Raw genomic sequence first — 20,544 nt, forward strand, 5'->3', positions numbered from 1 at the left:
GAAAATGCATGTAAGATTATGACTAAAGATAGAGCATTCCTAATCCAAAGATCTAAAATGCTATGAAATTCAACACTTTTTGAGCAAAAAATTATCAGCGAAAGTTTTGGATTTTGGAGCTTTTCAGATTAAAAATTACAAATTTATTTTTTCAAACTCTGAAGTTTTGAAACACTCTGGTCCTGAGCTTTCAGTGACAGTCGTCCTGTATTTATTTCTACCTACACTCTGTGAATCCAAATGAAAAGGTTGCTCCTCTGTCTTAGGTGGTGGGAATCTCACCTTCACATCTCAAATTGTGCAGCAGGAGGAAAGCTGCATCTCTATGCCCAAGAGTCATTCATGACTTAATTATTAGCGACCAGAAGTAAATTGGTATTACCAATATGCTACTAGCAAATAACCCATCTTTATTAGTCTTTAATTAAAACAAAAGAAAAAAATTAGACAACTGCTGTGGAAATTTAGGAAGGGTAAAGGCACTAACTGCCTGCTGTGTGCTACATGAATTTCTTACTATTGAAACATTAGAGTCTATGAACTAAGTATTAGGGCCAGGTGCTTGATGGTGCAGTGGTTAAGATACCTAGGACAGCTACAACTTATATCAGACTGCCTGAATCTGAGTGTAGGCTCCTACTAATAGGCACCTTGGAAGGTAGCAAGAAATGGGTTCAGATGCTTAGATTCCTGCCACCACAGGATAGAGCCAGACTGGGTTCCATGCTTGTTGTTTTGAGCACTTGGATAGTGAACCAGTGATTCACTCATATTCTCTCTCTCTGTCTCACTGTCACTACCTCTGTCTATTTCTGTTTCTTTCAGATAAAGTGAAAATAAATTCAGTGAATGCATATGTCCATTTTATAGATGTGAAAGTAAGCTCTAGACAGTTTAGATGATTTGTTGCATGTATTTAATGTTGAATATGAAACCAGAATTTTCTACTCCATAATTATTATTCCCTATTCTATTACCTCAAATATAAAATAATGAATAAAAGCCTACTCTTAAGTAGTAAAAACAAAGGAAAATGATGATGAGAAATGAGAAAAAATAATGTAGTGATATTTGACAAGGAAGTCTCTTATACACTTAAATTTTTTTTCTTTATTCTTTGGGAAGATGAAATGGCTTTCCAGTTTGCCAAGGTAAATGACAGCTTTGTTTGTACTGGTTTTAAATAGTGTCTGGATCTGTACCTCCCTGCTAAAATTTGCCTTTCTGCTATGTCTTCTTCGAACAGGCAAATTTCTTTACCCTCAGAACGACTCCTAACTTCAGTGATTTGTATCATAGCCAGTTCAACATTCTCTACGAACTTTTGAGTGATGAAATGTTTTTTAGTAGGAAATTAGTGTACTTAACACAATTTTAATGATGCTTCATCTTTGTTTTCCAGTCTTTATTTGGAAAAAACTTGACAACAATTTTGAATGAATATGTAGCCATGAAAGCAAAAGGTAAAAAAGAATTCCAGTAAGATTTCTGCTATTACTAGTTGTTTATAGCTTTTCTCTGCTTGTTTCAGTTAGGAGTATTTGAAAAGCATTATAGTGTCTCAAGAAAACCTAGATACATTTTCATGGAAGACATCTAATTCATTGGTTTCAGAGTGATAAAGATTGCAAAACTCGGAGGGTTAGTAAACATAGCCCCAAAAAATCATCTTTTCGAAGTCTAAAACTTTTACTTAATTCCTCTACATTGGCGAACAGTGATTGCTGTATCTTAAAAGATTTGAATCTAATATTTTAACTTTTCTGTAATTTTAGACACAAAGAGTCAGTCAAAATCCTGGCTTACAGTTCCCAGAATATAAAATAATTGCCCCCAAATTAAAGATGTTTGAGGACAGAATTCTGATTGTTTTTCTCTAATACTGTTTTTTTCCCATACTTTACAACATTAACTTAACAGTTAATATAAAATGATAACATGAAAGAAAAGAAACTTATCATTATTGCATATTGTCTGTGCAAGCATTGTACTGGGTGCTTTCATATATATCTCCTTTATTCTTTAAGACAGTCTAATGGGAGATACAGCTTAAATCTAGTTTTCAATAGGAAGTTGAGGATAACATTTCTGCACTCATAAGTGATGTGCATAGCCTTTCTGAAAATTATTTGTCATAAAGCAAATTATTATAATTCACTTTCTGATGTCACATGATACCTGGTAAAACAGATTTAAAAATTAGTTTTCTTTTGTAATTTAACAGAAGGTAAAAATTACTTGCCTAAAAAAGCTTCAGGGTATTCACATGGTGTAGTGGTGAAGATATGGCCTGGGGTACCTATTTCTCAACTTAGAGTGCCTGGTTTGAATCATAGCTGTACCCCTGCTAATGTGTACCCTGGGAAACAAGAGTTGATGGTACGGGTGACTGGGTGCCTGCTACCCATGTAGCAGACCTGAATGAAATTCTAGCTTCTCACTTTTCCTCACCCACCCCAGGCTGTTGCAGACATTTGGAGAGTGGAGTAACAGACAAGAGATCCCTCTCTGGTACTGTGTCCTTTCGTCCCACCCTTGTATTCAAAAATAAGTAATTTTTTTTTTTAAAGCTTGAGAGATTTTTACAACTATCCCTTTTTGTTCATATCAGAAACCCAAATGACTTGAGAAAAGAAAGTAGCTTCATTATTTATGTGCAGGCCACTTAGCCCAATAGGCTCATTGCTCAATTCCCAACATAAAACCAGCCACTGAAAGTGAAAAATTTTTTCAACAATTTTCTATGCCTTGTTCAAATTAAATGCCAGATTTTTCTTCAACTATGTTTATTAAGACTTTTTTTATTAATTATTTAGAGACATCAAATGATGTCCCAGCAATAATGTCATCTCTGTGGAAGAAGTTGGACCACACACTTTCTCAAATCAGGTAATGAACTATTTAGAATATGTACAACGGCTTTGGAATGCACACAAGCATTGAGATGAAATCTTCAGACCTGTATAATGTACTTACTTAATGCTGATCTACTTTTGAAAATATTTAGATTAGAAAATATTTAGATTAGCTATTGATTAGAATAATTGGAAATGAACCATATAATTTTATTAAAATGTTCACAAATGAATAAATACATGTGTATAGAAGGTTAGCCACACTCCAAAAGTTCCATATAAATTTAAGGCACATCTTGGACAATTCAAGTCTCCTATGTATTGATTACATAGTTGAGAGGAATGCACACTCTTACAGGCCTATGATTGGGGTGGGGAGAGTCAGCTATGAAGTTATGGTGGGATGTAACTTTCAGCCTTTTTTTTTTCCTGTGTCCCCAGGGGAGGAGAGGGAGAAAGCTCTTCTTTGCTGTGAAAGCACCTCAGCACCTGGGGATAGGGTACAGTCATTTGATGACATTTTAGAGATCCTGTTGTGGGGAAGAGTGTTCCATGGGTATTACTTGAGTAGTTTTGATACCTCTAGTATGTTCTTGGCTTTGTTGCTCCCCAGCTGAAAAAAAAATCTTTCCGAAGTCTATTGGTTGACAAAGTCTACCTTACTGCATCCACACCTAGGGACATGCTTTAAAGCTTGGCCAGCCCTGGTTCTTATGTTCATCAGTGACATGTACAGCCTAGCAAAGGAATATCCACAGTTCCCTTGCCAGTTGGTACACCAGCAGCTTAGTCCAGCCTACCCCAATCCCCACCCTCATGTGCACTAGCAGGTGTTGCCATTCAACCCAGCCTGACCTGCATTCTGTCGTGATCTCATTTGTGCCAGTGTGTGTTGTGGACTGACCCTTCCCAGCCCACCCCAGACCTGACTCACACACATTCCAAATCCTGCTCCCAGCCTCTCACACTCACCAGTGGGAGCCATGGATTGGCAGGAGAGTTCCCCAAGTTCCTCTGTAGGACCTCTCCCAGGAACAGATCTCACAGATGCTGCTGCCTAGACTGATGTGGTCAGCTCCCGCTCCTAATACAGACCAACAGTTACTGTGGCCTAGTCCAATTGGCCCACATCGATTCTGGCTCTAGCAAGTGGGTGCTACAGCCTAGCCCAATCAGGCCCACACCAAGACTCAGCCCACACACATGCTGATGGGTGCTGCAGCCTTGCCCAGCCTGGTCCTTCCACAGCCCTGGCTCTGGCACTTAGTGAGAGCTACAGCCCAACAGAGAAGTCCCCAGACTTCCCATACCAAACCTTGTGTTTGCTGCTGGGTGTCAGAGCCAAGGCCAGCCTGGCCTATTCCCAGGTCTGCCCAGGCACTGACCAGTGCTACACACATCCCTGGCCTGGCCTTCCCCATCCAACTCTTTGGCTCCTCTGAAGGACTATGGCTTAGCAGTAGAGTTCCCCAAGTTGTACCTACAGACCTGCACCCAGGCCTATATCTTGTGTGTCACTGGGGGCAGTGGCTCTGCTTGGCATGTTCTGCCCTCAGTCCTGGCCTTTGCATGCGCCAATGGGTACTGCAGCCTGGTCCCACCTTGCTTCCCCCCGCCTCAACTCCTGCAAGTGTTGGGTGGGTTCCTGTCAAGTGAATTCTGTGGTCTAGTTTGGCTCAATCCATCACCCTCTCAGCTCTCCATGCAAACTGGTGGGTGCTGCAGTCAGAGACAAGCCCATAATTCCCTTATAGAATTTGCCGCCAGAATCAGTTCTCGCAGCCTGATTGATAGTGCAGCCTCGCCCTGCCAGCTGTGCGCCCCCCAGGCCCAGCTTTGCATGCACCAGCAGGCCATTCCAGATTTCCCATATGAGTGGATTCCTTGGCCTGACCCATATATCCTCTCTGATGTCCCCAGTCTTAACCACCCCATCTCTGCTCCCTCACCCACCTTTGAGCACAGTTGCCCAGTCCATGGAAGACCTCAGAAGTCATCCTTTCCTTGTGAAACATGCTCTCAGCTGTTCCCACTCCTATATCTCCCCAGATTCCCTTTCCCAGGCAATGCACGGATTCCCTATCTGGGACCCCAGAAGGGGTGTCCTGACCTGGAGTTCCCTGCCTTCCCCACTTAAAAAAAAATCAACCAGTATGCTGGCACACTGGTATAGTTAACACAGATTTGGCATTAATCAAGCCCAGAGTGCCCATCAGCTATTGGCTGCTTTTTTCCCAGCCGCGTAACCCTTGGTACAAAGCAACCTAGGCAGTTACCTGCAGCTGGGGTAAAAGTTTTTATAGTTGAAACTTTCTCATTATGTTAATGTTGATCATCTACCCAAATCAGACTTATGTTGCCAGTACTGGCTCTACTGGTATCAATTTGTGGCATCTCCTATTTGATTTTATGTCTCATGTGAAAACCCCAGTATGTTTTACCCTTTTTTCAGAGCCGTAAGTGACTACCTCACAAATTGCATCTTGGCCTAATTTTATTCTGCTGCTTTAACTGTTACCAAAATAAAACCAAAAAACACCAAAAAAAAAAGGAACAGAAGGAGTTCAAAAGTCTTTATGCTTAACTCTGAGCCGCATCTTACTTGATAGTTTAATCTTTGTACTTCCCTTTCCTGGCGCTTACCATTTCTTTTCACAAAGACATTGATAACTTAATGAATACTTACGAATATTACATAGTTTACTGACAAAATATTACATACAAAGGATCTTTATCCATGTTTTCTCTGAGATTACTCACTAATGTTGTTAAAAGTTTGTTGGAATGGATGTTGGTATAGCAATTGAAGTCGCCCCCTGATGCCTACATCTCATTTTGGATTGTCTGATTTAAGTCCAGCTGCTTGACTATTGATCCAGCTTCCTGCAAATGCTCACCCAGTTGTCATCAAACGGTGGCTCATGCCATCCCTGTAGATACGGAGTTCTTGGTTTCTGGTAGCAGCCTTGGCTCTTGGGGAATAAGCCACTAGATGGAAGAATTTTGTTGTCTGTCAATCTGCCTTTTAAGTATATTTTTAAAAATGTTTCAAATAAATCTAAGTACTTTATTCATTCTTTAAGGTTTATTGGTGGAGACATGTTGACACATTAACTAAAACAATTACATGTTGTCTGATGAACAAACGGATAACCTTTTTTTTTTTTAAGCAGTTATAGAAGAAAAAATGCGATAGCTCTTCCATATACTGGTTCACTGTTCAAATGGCCACAACATCCACAGCTGAGGCTTGCCAAAGCCAGGAGTCAAAAGTTTTTTCCCAGTCTCCTATGTGGATGTAGAGTCCAGGCACTTGAGCTGCTAATTCCAGGCACATTAGCATGGATCTGCAGTGGATCAGCCTAAGCTCTAACTGGTGTCCAAATGGGATGCCAGCATCCCTGATGACACCTTTACTCACTGCACTACAGCACTGACCCGCTAAATGGGTGATTCTTAATTCACAGTAAAAGGGTTTGTATAGGGACCAGTGCAGTGGCATGGTGAATAAAATGCCACCAATAGCAATGGCATCCCATATGGACCTGGTTCAAGCCCAGCTGCTCCACTTCCCAGTGAGCTCCCTACAATGGCCTGTGAAAACAGTGGAGGACAGTTCATGTCCTAGAGCCCCTGTATCCAAGTGGGAGACCTGATGAAGCTCCTGACCTCTGATTGGCCCAGCTCCTGCTATTTCAAACATTTAGGGATCAAACCAGCAAATGGAAGATCTCTGTCGCTCAACCTTTCAAATATATAAAATCCTTAGAGGAAAAAAAAACAATTTGCATGTATTTTGAATTTTCATGTCTGTTTGGTCCTTCCTTAGATGTTGTATAAAATAAATCTCTTGTCATAAATTTTATAAAAAACAACATGTTCTTTGACATCAACTTTGGGTTTCTGAAATTTTTTTTTTAAAGATTTACTTTTATTACAAAGTCAGATATACAGAGAGGAGGAGAGACAGAGAGGAAGATCTTCTGTCCGATGATTCACTCCCCAAGTGAGCACAATGGCCGGTGCTGTGCCAATCCAAAGCCAGGAGCCAGGAACTTCTTCCAGGCTTCCCACATGGATGCAGGATCCCAAAGCACTGGGCCGTCCTCAACTGCTTTCCCAGGCCACAAGCAGGGAGCTGGATGGGAAGTGGAGCTGCTGGGATTAGAACCGGTGCCCATATGGAATCCCAGGGCTTTCAAGGCGAGGACTTTAGCCGCTAGGCCACGCCGCCGGGCCCCTGAAATGTTTTTATCTGGAGTCATATGAAATCAATTTTTCTGAGAAGGCATTTCTGTGATTGGGACTAATTTAAAATGCCGTACTTTATTTAACTTCAGATCAAATCGTATTGTTAATGTCAAGGCATTCTGAATCATATTGCATTGGACATGAGATTAATTATTAAAATGTGGATAAGTATGTTTACCTGTTACTTTCTCATATAGCATGTCAGTAGGTTTGTTTACCCTAAAAACAAATTGTCCTTTTTGTCGGAGATAGATCAAGTGCTTTTAAACTCCTCCTTCCTTTACTTTAGGTCTGAATTTAACTAAACCAGAGTCTGTCCCAGCAATAACACTTTCTAAAAGATAATTACTTTATTTTATTTGTTAGGAGCTTGCAAAATTCCCCAGGACTTGCTGCAACTCAGAGAGGTTGGTATACAACTTTCTAAACAATATTTATAATTACTTCAATCTTAGATTGATAAATCTCTTTTGTTCTAGTATCAGTGTATATATTTAAATGAGTATTGTTCCAAGAACAGTTGCTAAGAAATAATGTTTACTACAAAAAGATACATATTTTAAATCTTCCCTACATGGTTGTTAGCTGTCATATAATCTTAGTTTTCATGCTGTAAGTTTGTTTCTTATTTTATGAGTGTTATGCATTATTACAGATCATAAGTAGTTTTAGATTTATAGAGCTTGAGTGAATTCATTTTTACTTATTCCATAAATTCAGGGTTTTTGCTTGTTTGTTTGTTTTATTGTTTTGGTACGATTTAGTTGGTGCTGGACTATCCTTCCCGGCTCCTCCAAGTTCTTTCCCCTCTCCTCTGTTCTCTCCAGTTCAGATATTTTTAAGTAATATTTTTGGTAGGTCTGGTATTTTATATGTAGATCATATATCATGTTGTTAAAATTTGTGAACTAATATAACATTGAGTTAAATTAAAAAAAAAAAAAAAAAAACCTTTGGTATTTTCAGCCCGAACAAGAAATGGAATTGCAGAAATCAAGCGACAAAGACGGCTTGCATCTCAAGCAGCTCCTACCACTTCGGGGTTGATGACTCTCCCTTGTCTTCCAGGACAGTTTATCACTTCTCCTTTGACGCCTACACAAGTTGTTCGACCAACAGGCCCAATTTCTACTCCACTGAAGTCAAATTTTGTGGTAGTTAACAATTCACAGTCACAAGATACTGTCACTGGTAACTTTAACTTCTGCTGTGTTGATAATGAAGTTGTACAAATGAAATAATACACTGATGTCTTTATCATCATATGTAAAATTGTGGCCAACAAAAGCAAAATCCATAGGTGGCTATAAATAAGGGATATAAGATTTGTCAATCACTTTAATGTAAAATCATTGCTGTTTCTACTCCCATGGAAGTCAAATTCTGTGCTCTTCTGATTGTTGAATTTTGGTTTTTTTGTTTGTTTTTCTTTCTTTTTTTTTTAAGATTTATTTTATTTTTATTGAAAAGTCAGATATACACAGAGGAGGAGAGACAGAGAGGAAGATCTTCTGTCCAGTGATTCACTCCCCAAGTGAATCATTGGACATCGGCCGGTGTTGCGCTGATCCGAAGTCAGGAGCCAGGAGCTTCTTTCCAGGTCTCCCACGCCGGCACAGGGTCCAAAGGCTTTGAGCCATCCTTGACTGCTTTCCCAGGCCACAAGCAGGGAGCTGGATGGGAAGTGGAGCTGCCAGGGTTAGAACCGGCACCCATATGGGATCCCAGCACGTTGAAGGCGAGGACATTTAGCCGCTAGGCCATGCCGCTGGGCCCTGATCGTTAAATTTGGCGTTAATCTAACTGACCTTGCTGTATTTTGTTTAAAGTGGATTTCTCTGCCTTTCCTTAATTTATCCTAGTCTGTCCTGAAATGAGGAATGTTTTTTCAGTATCTCCTTAAATATTACCGCTGAATCTTAGAGCTTGGAAATTAACTTGAGGTCATGTGATCCATCTGCATGATGTGCAAATTGCTGAAGACACGTGATAATAATGGGCAAAAAGCTAGTAAATGATGAACTTGAAATTAAAATTAGAAGGCCAGCTCTCAGTTATCAGCCAAAATTGATCATCTTGCTTTTAAATCTCCCTCGTTACATTTCTACTCACAGATCCTCTTCTACAATGGAACACCGAGTTTATTATTTCTTACACCTTTTTCATTCTATCTTGTTATTTTGTTGGGATTATCCTGTTGTTTGTGTTCCATTGTGAAAATTAAAACATGGGCACTTCAATATCTTTTTTTTTTAAGATTTATTTATTTCATTGGAAAGGCAGATATACAGAGAGGAGGAGAGACAGAAAGGAAGATCTTCTGTTCGATGGTACACTCCTCAAGTGGCTGCAGTGGCTGGAGCTGCGCTGATCCAAAGCCAGGAGCCCGGAGCCTCTTCTGGGTCTCCCATGTGGGTGCAGAGTCCCAAGGTTTTGGACCATCCTCGACTGCTTTCCCAGACCGCAGGCAGAGAGATGGATGGGAAGCGGGGCTGCCGGGAGTAGAACCAGCACCCATGTGGAATCTCGGCACATTCAAAGCAAGGACTTTAGCCAGTAGGCTACCACCCTGGGCCTACTTCAATATCTTTTATAGTGCCTTACACATTTTGGACACTTGATAAATGTTAACTGAATTTAGTATAAGATAATAATGCTTGTTTATCTCAGTTAAAACTAAGAATCTGGCACTGTGATATTGTGCGTTAAGCCACCGACTGCAACACTGACCTTTTTTATAAATGCCAGTTCACATTCTCATTCCTCTACTCCCCTGATCCAGCTCCCTCTAATATGCCTGAGAAAAGCAGCAGAGGGTCCAAGTTCTTGTGGCAGACCTGGATGAATCTCTTAGTTCCTAGATTTCATCCTGGCCCAGCCACAACAGTTAATGGTCATTTGGGGAGTAAACCAATAGTGAAAGACCTCTAAGGAGAAAAATAAAACCATTCTGTTTGCTCAGCTTACTGTTTTATTTCTTTGAAATGCAGCTGCAGACACTTTAAATATTGCTCCTGGTCCTCAGGAAAGAAAAACTCAAGCCAGTTTAATGTCTCCTGGCAGGCGCAAAAGGTAAATGCTTTCTAAAATGCACAAGTTAACCACTAAGCATTAAAAAGGAAAAGAATTATACCAACATATTTACGCTGTGGATAAAGCAGTACTACAGAAATAAGGTTTGGAAATTGTCAAATGTAAAATCTGCACCTACATATTATAAGGTCCACAAACATGCATGTGACGTTTTTAAGCAGTTGGTAGGATCTTTTCATATAAGATCTTGGAGAAAACTTCTATTCGTTTATACTTAGTCTTTGTTTCTTTGTTAAGGCTTGTGTGAGAAAGGAGAGATAATGGTGCTTACAATGCATTGGTAGGTGGAGGGTTTTTCTCAAATGCCAACAACACATAAATATTTTGAGGTTTTAGAGTTTACAGTATTTCATGCTATTCTTCCTGTAACCCTAATAGTACACTTGGTCCTAACTCATTATAAAATGTATAAGAAGGGGAGAACCTCACTTATTTAAGACTGTATAGTATAGTTAGTTTATTGTAAAACTAGACTGATATTTCTTCTCAAAGTACAGTATTGCTTTCGCTGCTGTGCTTTTACTTTGTACATATCATCAATAGAAAATCTACCATGATGATTCTAAATTTTTAGTATCTGTATAGTTCATATAGACTCTGTTAAACATAACATAGCAGTTCCAATGAAAACTTTTAAATGTGTTTCAGTGACTCGCAAAGAAAAAATACCACCTTTTCTGGGCCTCATTCAACAATACGGAATTTACAGGACCCTAATGCATTTGCAGTAGAAAAAGTAAGTGATCCTCCAGAACTTTTGTGACTTGAAAATTCCTGAATTTAAAAATTCCATCACAGCAGGGGTATACATTTTCTCATACTGTTGAAGCTGCCACTTTAGAACACTTGCTTCCCATAATAGAATACCAGTTGGATCCTTGCTCCTCTGCTTCTGATGCAGCTTCCTACTAGTGACCCTGGGAGTCAGCAGATGGTGACCATTAGAGGAGACCTAGCTGGAATTCTGGCTCCGGCTTTGGCCTGCCCTGACCCCAGCTGCTGCTTGTCTTTGGAGAGCGAACCAACCGATGGAAGATCTTGCTTTCTTCCTTTATTTCTGTTGCTCTACCTTTCAAATAAATATATTTTTTAATTGAAATACTGCTACACAGAAATGTGTCTGTCTATGTGTGTGTGTGTGAATATATACCATTCAGACATATAAAACATAAATGTATAGATATATAAAATATTTCCTGAAGATTATGTGTTGAAATTGCATTGATAGAGAAAAAGAATGTGTAACTGTACAAGGCAGTCTGAAGTCAGATTGTGTGAAAAGAAAGCATGTAAAAATCATTTAAATGGAATTTTGAATATTTTTTCAAAACTTTTTTTCATTATGAACTTTAAGTGAACTCTTTGAACACCCTCATATTATAATGTAAAATATGTGGCTATGAACACTAGAAAAAGATAGATGAATTCATTTACAAATAGCTCTGTTCAGTTTTGGGTATGGAGATAGCCTTTGTAGCTTCTGAGTTTTTTGAATTTATTAAAATTAGAAGTATTTAGTTGTTTTGAATAAATAAAATAATACCCTTTCCTACCCTTTTGCTAGTAATTCATTTTCTTTTCCAGCAAATGGTTATTGAAAATGCACGAGAAAAAATATTAAGCAACAAATCTCTTCAAGAAAAATTAGCAGAAAACATTAATAAATTTTTGACTAGGTGAGTTATACCTGATTCAAATGCCGACTTTGTAGTATCTAATTGCAGAATTATGCTGAAGATTGCCCTCTCTGTTTTACAGTGATAATAATGTTGCTCAAATACCTAAGCACACAGATAGCAACCCTTCTGAGCCAGAGACTTCAATTGATGAACTCTTGGGACTTCCGGTATGAATAGCTATATAGAATCTTTGTGTGTGTAATATATGTATTAGAATTAAAATTGTTGATGTATTTCTTTTCAAAATCAAAGATTCTGTGTAGGAATTGATTTAAAGCTGTACTAGAAAATGTACTAGAAATTGGCTTTTCAAATAAAATCCTTTTATTGTGTTACTTAAAATAGTAAAGGCACTGAGCAATTTTATATTGTTCACATTGTTGAAAGGGAGGCATGCACATATGGATCTCCGATTAGGGTGGGGAGAGTCAAGGCATGGAGGAAGGTGGATGGGATGCATGCTTATCTTTTTTTTTTTTCTTCTTTTTTGTCCTCATGTGTCCACAGGGGAGGAAAGGGAGAGGGCCGCTTCTTGCTGTCAAATTACATTAGCAACTGGGGGGTGGGAAAGTCATTTGATGACACCTTAGGGACCCTAAGGTGTGGAACAGTGTTCCAAGGATGTTACTTAAGTGATTTTGAAGTTCTGAGACATCAGCAGCTTCATTGTACCAGGTTAAGAATGTCTTTCCAAGGTGTTTTTCCACCTTAGTGCTTCCACAGACCCACACACTTACTGTAAAGCTTGGCCAGAATGGTCCGACCTGTCCTACTTTCGTCCTCTTACAAAGCACTCACCATCCTCTACTGGACTAGGTGAGCTGGCTCTCATGTGCTCTGTGAGCACACGTATCAGCAACTGAAGAGACCAAGTCCCAACTCATGCACTCCAAGGTTGGACCACCTATGTTGTGATCTTCCCTGTGGCTGGGATTTGAGTTCCAGTGGCCTGGTTGGGACCTCAAGCTTGAGGAACCTCGCCTGGTGTGACCTTAGAGTTGACTGCTGTGTGCGCCAGCCAGTGCAGTGTCAGATTTGGTTTGTCACCTGCACCAGCCAACGCACATACCAGTGGATGCAGCTGCCTAGTCAGTTCTATCCCAGCCCCATCTTATACAAACTGATGGGTGCTGCAGCCTAGCCCAGCCCAGCCTAGTCAGGGCAATCCTCTGCAACCATGACAAGGCCCAGGCCAACCCTAGTTTTTGCATGTGCTGCCCAGTCTGTACTGCATGCCATCTGGCTTTTGTGCACACCCATGGGTGCTGCAGCTTAGCTCAACCAGATCTGACACACACACGGCAACAGATGTTGCTGCCTTGACCAACCTGGCCTAACCCAACCCTTGTTTACACACTCACCAGCAGGAGCTGCAGCCCAGCCGGGGAGTACCCACAGTTCTCCTAACAGGCCTGTTCCCAGCCCTAGATACTGCACCTTCCGGGGGATACTGTCATCCATCCTGACATGACTTGGACCCAGACTCTGCACTTGCCAGCAAGTGCTGCAGCCTAGCTCAGCCAATCTATTCCCATTCTAGCTCTCAGGTGTGCCAGCAGATGCAGCAGTCTAGACCAATCTGGCCCACCCAACTCTCATGCTTACCAGTGGAAACAGTGTCCCAGTAAGAGAGACCTAGAATTTTTCCTGCTTGGCCCACTCTCAGCTGCAGCCCAGTCTGATGGCCTTCCCCTAGGCTCGGCATTCACAAAGCAAATGCTACAGTATGGCTCAGCTGGACACCACCCCCACACCCCTGCTGCAGTCGCATGGATACCAGCCAAAAAAATCCCCTACAGAATCTACTCCAAAGCCAGTTCTCTCATGTTCTGCTGGGTGCTACAGCCCAACCTGATGTCTACGCCCTGCTCCAATACTCACAGGCGGGTACTATGATCACAGGCAGGCATTCCCCCAGCCCCACCTCTAACATGTTCTGGTGAGCAGTGAATGATCCTTTTCAACCCATGAGTGAATGCTTTAGGTTGACCCATACATGCCCTTCAGTTTCCGTTATTGAAAATGCCAATCGGAAGCCAGGAGCTTCTTCTGGGTCTCCCACATGGGTGCAGGGTCCCAAGGCTAATACAAGTAAATAAGCATTATAGCACTTTAAGAAAGCACATCGTATGAAGAACCAAAATGTAATGAGATAGATTTATACAAAATTACATGTAGGAGTCTAAAATTAAATAATACAAAGAGGCAGATAATGGAACATTACATTATGACTTTGTTTCTGACCGGATACTATAAAGTTTATGTATTAATTTTGTTTTCATCTTTGGGGATATACTCAACAAAGTGATGAGGAAATTGTCCTTAAAGACTATTCATCTTCTACTTTCTAGTCTTATTGTTGCATTTGCTTTAAAGGAAAAGCATTCCTTTTCAAGAAAATGTATTTTTAAGTGTGCAAAGTATAGTTACACAGTCAAATGTTATGAAATGCTGATTACTTTGCTGTCTTTAAACCATATTAATTCAATTAAGATCACCCTTTTGCAGTGTGAAATTCACATGTCTGAAGAAGTTATACAGGATATTTTGGAACAAACGGAATCAGACCCAGCGTTTCAGGCTCTGTTTGATCTCTTTGACTATGGTAAGTCAATCAGTTCTTTCACAACAGGTGAACCTAATGTGTCTAATTTCTTTGGTTAACTTACCCAAGCATCTTGAATAAAATGAATTTTGTTACAGCAGATATTATATGGAGAGGTGCAAAGAGATTTTGAATCGGTTTACTTTTACATAGAGATACTTCAGCTGTAAAAATAGGATAGTCTTATGCTTTGTTTTGTGGGCATTTTGGCCAGATAGCAGAAATTTGAGAACTACTACAGTTACTGATAAACACAATTGAAAATACAAAGGGAATATAACAAAATTTGGCCCTTTTGTTTTACCATTATTTATATTAGAATGGCAGATTTACATGAGGAAGGAAACAAAAGAGATCTTACATCTACTGGGTCACTCCCCAAATGGCCATTCCAGTACAAGGAGGCTTAAGCCTCTTTCAGTTCTCCCACATGGGTGCAGGGTCTCAAGGCTTTGGCCCATCCTCTACTGCCTTCCCAGGCCATAAGCTGGAAGCTGAATGGGAAATTGAACAGCGGGGAAACAAACCATTGTCCATATGGAATTCTGGCACTGCAAGACAAGATTAGCCAATTGAGCCATTGCACCAGCCCCAGATTTGGCCATTTTCTTCAGTATCATAATTTGATGTACTAGTTCTCAAATTACAGACCCCATAAATCAGCACACAAACTGTTGGACCCCGAGGAAATTCTAGTATAGTTAAGTTTAAGAAGCACTGGAGCTGGGCCCGGCACAGTAGCATAGTGGCTTAAGTCCTCACCCTAAACACGCCGGAATCCCATATGAGTGCCGCTTCATATCCCAGCTGCTTCACTTCCCATCCAGCTCCCTGCTTGTGGCCTGAGAAAGCAGTCGAGGACAGCCCAAAGCTTTGGGACCCTGCACCCGCGTGGGAGACCTGGAAGCAGCTCCTGACTCCTGGCTTTAGATTGGCTCAGCTCCAGCAGATGCAGCCACTTGGGGAGTGAATCATCGGACGGAAGATCTTCCTCTCTGTCTCCTCCTCTCTGTATATCCGCCTTTCCAATAAAAATAAATAAATCTTGGGAAAAAAAAAAAGAACCACTGAAGCAGCATGTTGAAGTATCTAAAACGCTTAAATTAAAACCAAAATTATAAATTGTTTGATTGCTTGTGTTTATGATGTCACTTAGTTATTTCCATGTACCTTTTTTACTAGGTAAAACAAAGAATAATAAGAATATATCACAAAGCAGTTCCAGTCAGCATGTCGAAACCAGTCAGCATATTGAAACCAATCCCAATATAATCTTAGCAGATGAAACTAATGTAACAGCTAAAGGTGCTTTCAAAGCAGAAGATTCTGGTAAGAACTTGATTTTATTAACATTATCAATCTGAATTTTTATATAGTTTTAAAAATTCAAGGCATAGAATATTTGGAAGTTTTTCAAATTACTACAGATGTCTTTAGATTATCATCCATCTAGAAAGATTCATTGCAACTATTTAGTGGTTTGACCAAAGGTAAACTTTTACTGGTCATTTCTACATCATGCATTATCTAGGAATGATATTTTTTTGTTGGGGATAAGGTTTTTAGGCAACTGATAATTAGCATAGTAATGTACATTTCACGATATATATTGTGACATTGTAATACAGATACACAAAACATAGTAATGAGAACTGAATAATTGGCAGGTCTGTCACCTGGACAGTATTTCTTATGTTGCTAATATTCCAGATCCTTTCTACTACCTGTCTTAAAATGCTCAGTTCTTTCCAACTGTAGTTATATGTTACTGTCCTGTGGAATATTAGAAGTGTTCCTCATGTTTCAGTGTGCCAAAATACCTATTAGCCTCCTTTCTCAAGATCTCCTTACCCTGTATCCTCCCCAGGCTTTTGTATCTGATACACTAGACTCTTGAAGATCAACTCTGTGGCTTCCGTGTCTACATGAGAAAGAACATGTAGTATCTTTGGGTACCTGACTTACATCACTTAATGTAATTTTCTCTAATTTTATCCATTTCACAGCAAATAACAGAATTGCATTCTTTTTTTCTGACTGGGTAACATTCCATTCTGTACATATACCACATTTTCTGTATCTGTTCAACTGTCAGTGGACATCTGGGTCAGTTCTTTTTTTTTTAAGATCTGTTTATTGGTGTGAAAGAGCAACAGACAGGGAGAAAGACAGATACGTTCTTATATCTCTTAGTTCATTCCCTAAACAGCTGCAGGAGCTGGGACTGATCCAGGCAAAAGGCAGAAGTCCTAAGCTCTATCTGAGTCTCCCATGCTGGGTGGCAGGAACCCAACGACTTGGGCCATTCTCTGCTGCTCTCCCAGGCACAGTAGCAGAGAGCTAAATGAAAGTGGAATAACCAAAGCATTTTAAGTAGCAGTGTAGCCCACTGTGCTACAATGCCACACCCTTGTAGCTCTTCTATGGAACCTCTTTATTGCTTTTCTAAAATGACTGTACAAATACATTCACACAATGTATGAGTGTTAACACCATGTCCATATTCTCATCAGAATTTATTTTTTCTTTTTGATGATGCCATTCTAACCTGGAGTAAGATATTTCATGGTGCTTTGATTTGTGTTTCCTTGATCAATAGTAATGCTAAGCCCTTTTCCTTATATTTGTTCACTTCTACAACCTCTTTTGAGAATTTTCCATCGAAATGGTTCACTGAAATTGAAGTCAGATTACTTAAATTATTGCCATTGAATTAGGTTCCTGGTAGATTGTAGAGATCCCTTTTTGGGCGAATAGATTGCAGATACATTCTTGCATTCTATGGGCTATCTCTTAACTCTGATAACTGTTGCTTTTACTGTATTAAAGGTTTTTGTGTGTGATCCCATTTGTAAGTTTTTTCATACATTGTCTTTGTTTTCTCTGCATTTTAAATTCTGTCCCTCCCCCCCACACACAAAAAATACTCTGCTCAGACCAGTGTCCTGAAGCATTTCCTCTGTGATTTCTTCTAGTATTTTTTTAAAAAGATTTCTTTCACTTCATAGTCAGAATTACTGAGAGGGAGACATTTCCCATCCACTGATGGAACGCCCATTTGCCACATGTTTGAAGTGGCCAGTGTTGGATTGGTCTGAAGCTAGGAGCCAAGGGTTTCTTCTGGGGTTCCCACATGTATACACAGTCCCTCCATTGCTTTCCTGGACCATAAGCAAGGAGCTGGATCAGAAGAACAACATCTGGGACATGAACCAGAGTCTGTGTGGTATGCCAGCAACACAGGCAGAGGACTAGCTTGCTATGCCACCAACCCGGCCCCCTTTCTCATATTTTCATATGTAGGCCTTTAATGTCTTTTTTAGTTGATTTTTCTGTATGGGAAGAAATAGAGATGCATTTGTTCTTCATATGACTATCCACTTTTCTCAGTACTAATTTTTGGAAACTTTCATGTCTTCAATAATGTTCTGTCTACCTGTTTCAAAATTGAGTGGGTATAAGATACAAGCACTTATTTGATCTCCATTCTGTTCCTTTGTATTGTGTATCTGTTATTGCTTTAGTGTTATGCTATTTTGATTAATACAGCCATGTAGCTTGTCTTCAGCACATTAACGCATCCAGATTTTTTTTTCCTCAGAACTATTTGGTTATTTGTGTATTTGGGTTTTTTTTATTTTTCCATTTTTATAAAGTATGTCATTGTCATTTTAATAAGAATTGCATTGTAATTGTAAATCACTTTGGGGTATTAGCTTATTTGAAGAATGTTAATTATTTGATGTCATGACCATGGATGTCTTTCCATTCTGGCCGGTCCTGTTACTGTCTTCTTCCCATCAGTGCTCCATAACTTGCTTCGGAGTGGCCATTCACTTCCTCCACCTGTTTCTGTCTGGGTTTCTTTGTTTATGCAGCTGTTGTGAATAAGATGGCCTTCTTGATTCATTTCAGTACTTCTTCATGATTGGTGTATGAGAGGTTTCCAAAAGTTAATAGAAAATATGTATCATGAAAAAATTCTTTGATGATCTCAAAACCTCTTTGTACCAAAGTTAACTTAACCCTTAAAAAATTTTTTTTATCTTTTATTGGAAAGTCAAATGTGCAGAGAGGAGACACAAAAAGAGCTTCCATCCACTGGTTCACTCCTCAAATGGCCGCAGTAGCTGGAGCTGAGCTGATCCAAAACCAGGAGCCAGGAGCTTCCTCTGGGTCTCCCACATGAGTGCAGGGTCCCAAGACTTTGCGCTGTCCTCCACTGCCTCCCCATGCCACAGGCACAGAGCTGGAAGGGAAGTGGAGCTGCCAGGATATGAATCAGAGTTCATATGAGATCCCGGCAAATGCAAGGCGAGGACTTTAGCCACTAGGCTACCATGCTGGAACCATTTAACTTAACATTTTAATTCCACTTTTATGTGAGCTTTTTTAAGTTGGCTCCTGTAAAAGTATTACTGCTTTCTGTAGGTCCTTATTGTATGCTGCAAATTTCCTGAATGTATCAGTTATACCATTTTAGTGATGGAGTTTTTAATGTTTTGCTATATATAAAATCGTGGTGTCTACAAATGGAAAGGTTGGCCTCCTTCCCAGTTTGAATGTTCTTTTTCTTTTTTACTTTATTCATCTTGTGAAAAATATCAGTATTATACTGAATAAAAGCTGTAAAAATTGATACCTTTTTTGAGATTTTTTTTTATTTTACAGATTTATTAATTTTGTTGATCTTTTCAACACATCAACTTTTTATTTCACTTGTATTTTTTTATAGTTTTGTTCCTTGCTTCATTCATTTTCATCTGCTCTTTGTTCTGTTAATTTTGATCCAGAGACTTTGTTTCCTTGTTTTCAAACTCTTTTGAAAAGTAATTGGAAAGACATCTTCCATTTGCTGGTTCATTCTCCAAATGTCTAAATAACCAGGGTTAGGAGAGACTGGAACCTGGAACCAAGAACGCAATTCAGGTTTCCCACCTTGGTGGCCAGCCTGAGTACTTAACAGCATTATCTGCTGCCTTCCCAAGGGAAAACTCAGGTGGGATGCTGGGTTAGAAGCTGAGATCTTATATCCCAAGCAGTGTTGAACTCTTGCACAAAACATCTACCCCTGGACCTTTTTTTTTTTAATGATGTAGGTACATACTGCTATAAATGTTTCCATTTTCATTTATTTCAAGAAATTTTTTTAAAGATTTTTAAAAATCTTTATTGGAAAGGCAGATGTACGAAGAGAGAAAAAGAGACAGGAGAAAGATCTTCCTTCTGCTGGTTCACTCCCCAAGTGGCTGCAGTGGCCAGAGCCAAGCCAAGCCGATCCAAAGCCAGGACCCAGGAACTTTTTCCAGGTCGCCTGTGTGGGTGCAAAGTCGCAAGCCTGTGGGCCATTCTCAACTGCTTTCTCGGACCACAGCTGTGGAGCTGAATGGGAAGTGGTGCAGTTGGGACACGAACTGGCACCCATATGGTATCCTGGGTGTGCAAAGCAAGCGCGTTAGCCACTAGGCTCCAGGCCCATAAATATTTGTTTATTTTCATTGAAACGGCAGATTTACAGTGGCATCAACATCCAGAACTGTGCTGATTCGAAGCTAGGAGCCAGGAGCCAGGAGCTTCTTCCGTGTCTCCCATGAGTCTACGTGGTACCAAGGCTTTGGGCCATGTTCAACTGCTTTCCCAGGCCACAGTCAGGGAACTTGATGAGAAATGGAGCAGCTGGGGCACGAACCAGCACCAATATGGGATCTCAGTAGATGCAAGACAGGTTTTAGCCACCAAGCTGTCACGCTGGGCCCTATTCCAAGAAATTTTAAAAATTGCTGTAATAAGTTTCTTAAGTTCTACTTTTCTGTTGTATGTGTTTTGATTTCAGTTTTGTTCATTTAGAATTGTATGTTTGGGGCCGGCGGCGTGGCCTAGCGGCTTAAGTCATCGCCTTGAAAGCCCCGGGATCCCATATGGGTGCCAGTTCTAATCCCAGCAGCTCCACTTCCCATCCAGCTCCCTGCCTGTGGCCTGGGAAAGCAGTCGAGGATGGCCCAAAGCCTTGGGACCCTGCACCCACGTGGGAGACCCGGAAGAGGTTCCTGGTTCCTGGCTT

The 20,544-nt window shown here is 40.2% G+C and overlaps 1 protein-coding gene across 1 annotated transcript in view; it reads left to right on the forward strand.

Moving 5' to 3' along the window:
- LOC101532371 (protein NPAT) overlaps positions 1 to 20,544 on the forward strand; it is a 56,245-nt gene that overhangs the window by 19,702 nt on the left and 15,999 nt on the right. The window contains exons 3-12 of the mRNA XM_058663950.1: positions 1,403 to 1,463; positions 2,817 to 2,889; positions 7,473 to 7,513; positions 8,073 to 8,297; positions 10,097 to 10,178; positions 10,848 to 10,935; positions 11,784 to 11,875; positions 11,958 to 12,045; positions 14,387 to 14,483; positions 15,666 to 15,812. Coding sequence (XP_058519933.1) covers positions 1,403 to 1,463; positions 2,817 to 2,889; positions 7,473 to 7,513; positions 8,073 to 8,297; positions 10,097 to 10,178; positions 10,848 to 10,935; positions 11,784 to 11,875; positions 11,958 to 12,045; positions 14,387 to 14,483; positions 15,666 to 15,812 — 994 coding nt within the window. The remainder of the gene's footprint in view (positions 1 to 1,402; positions 1,464 to 2,816; positions 2,890 to 7,472; positions 7,514 to 8,072; positions 8,298 to 10,096; positions 10,179 to 10,847; positions 10,936 to 11,783; positions 11,876 to 11,957; positions 12,046 to 14,386; positions 14,484 to 15,665; positions 15,813 to 20,544) is intronic.

This window comes from Ochotona princeps, chromosome 4 (genome assembly GCF_030435755.1).
Source record: "Ochotona princeps isolate mOchPri1 chromosome 4, mOchPri1.hap1, whole genome shotgun sequence".
Taxonomy (NCBI): Eukaryota; Metazoa; Chordata; class Mammalia; order Lagomorpha; family Ochotonidae; genus Ochotona; species Ochotona princeps.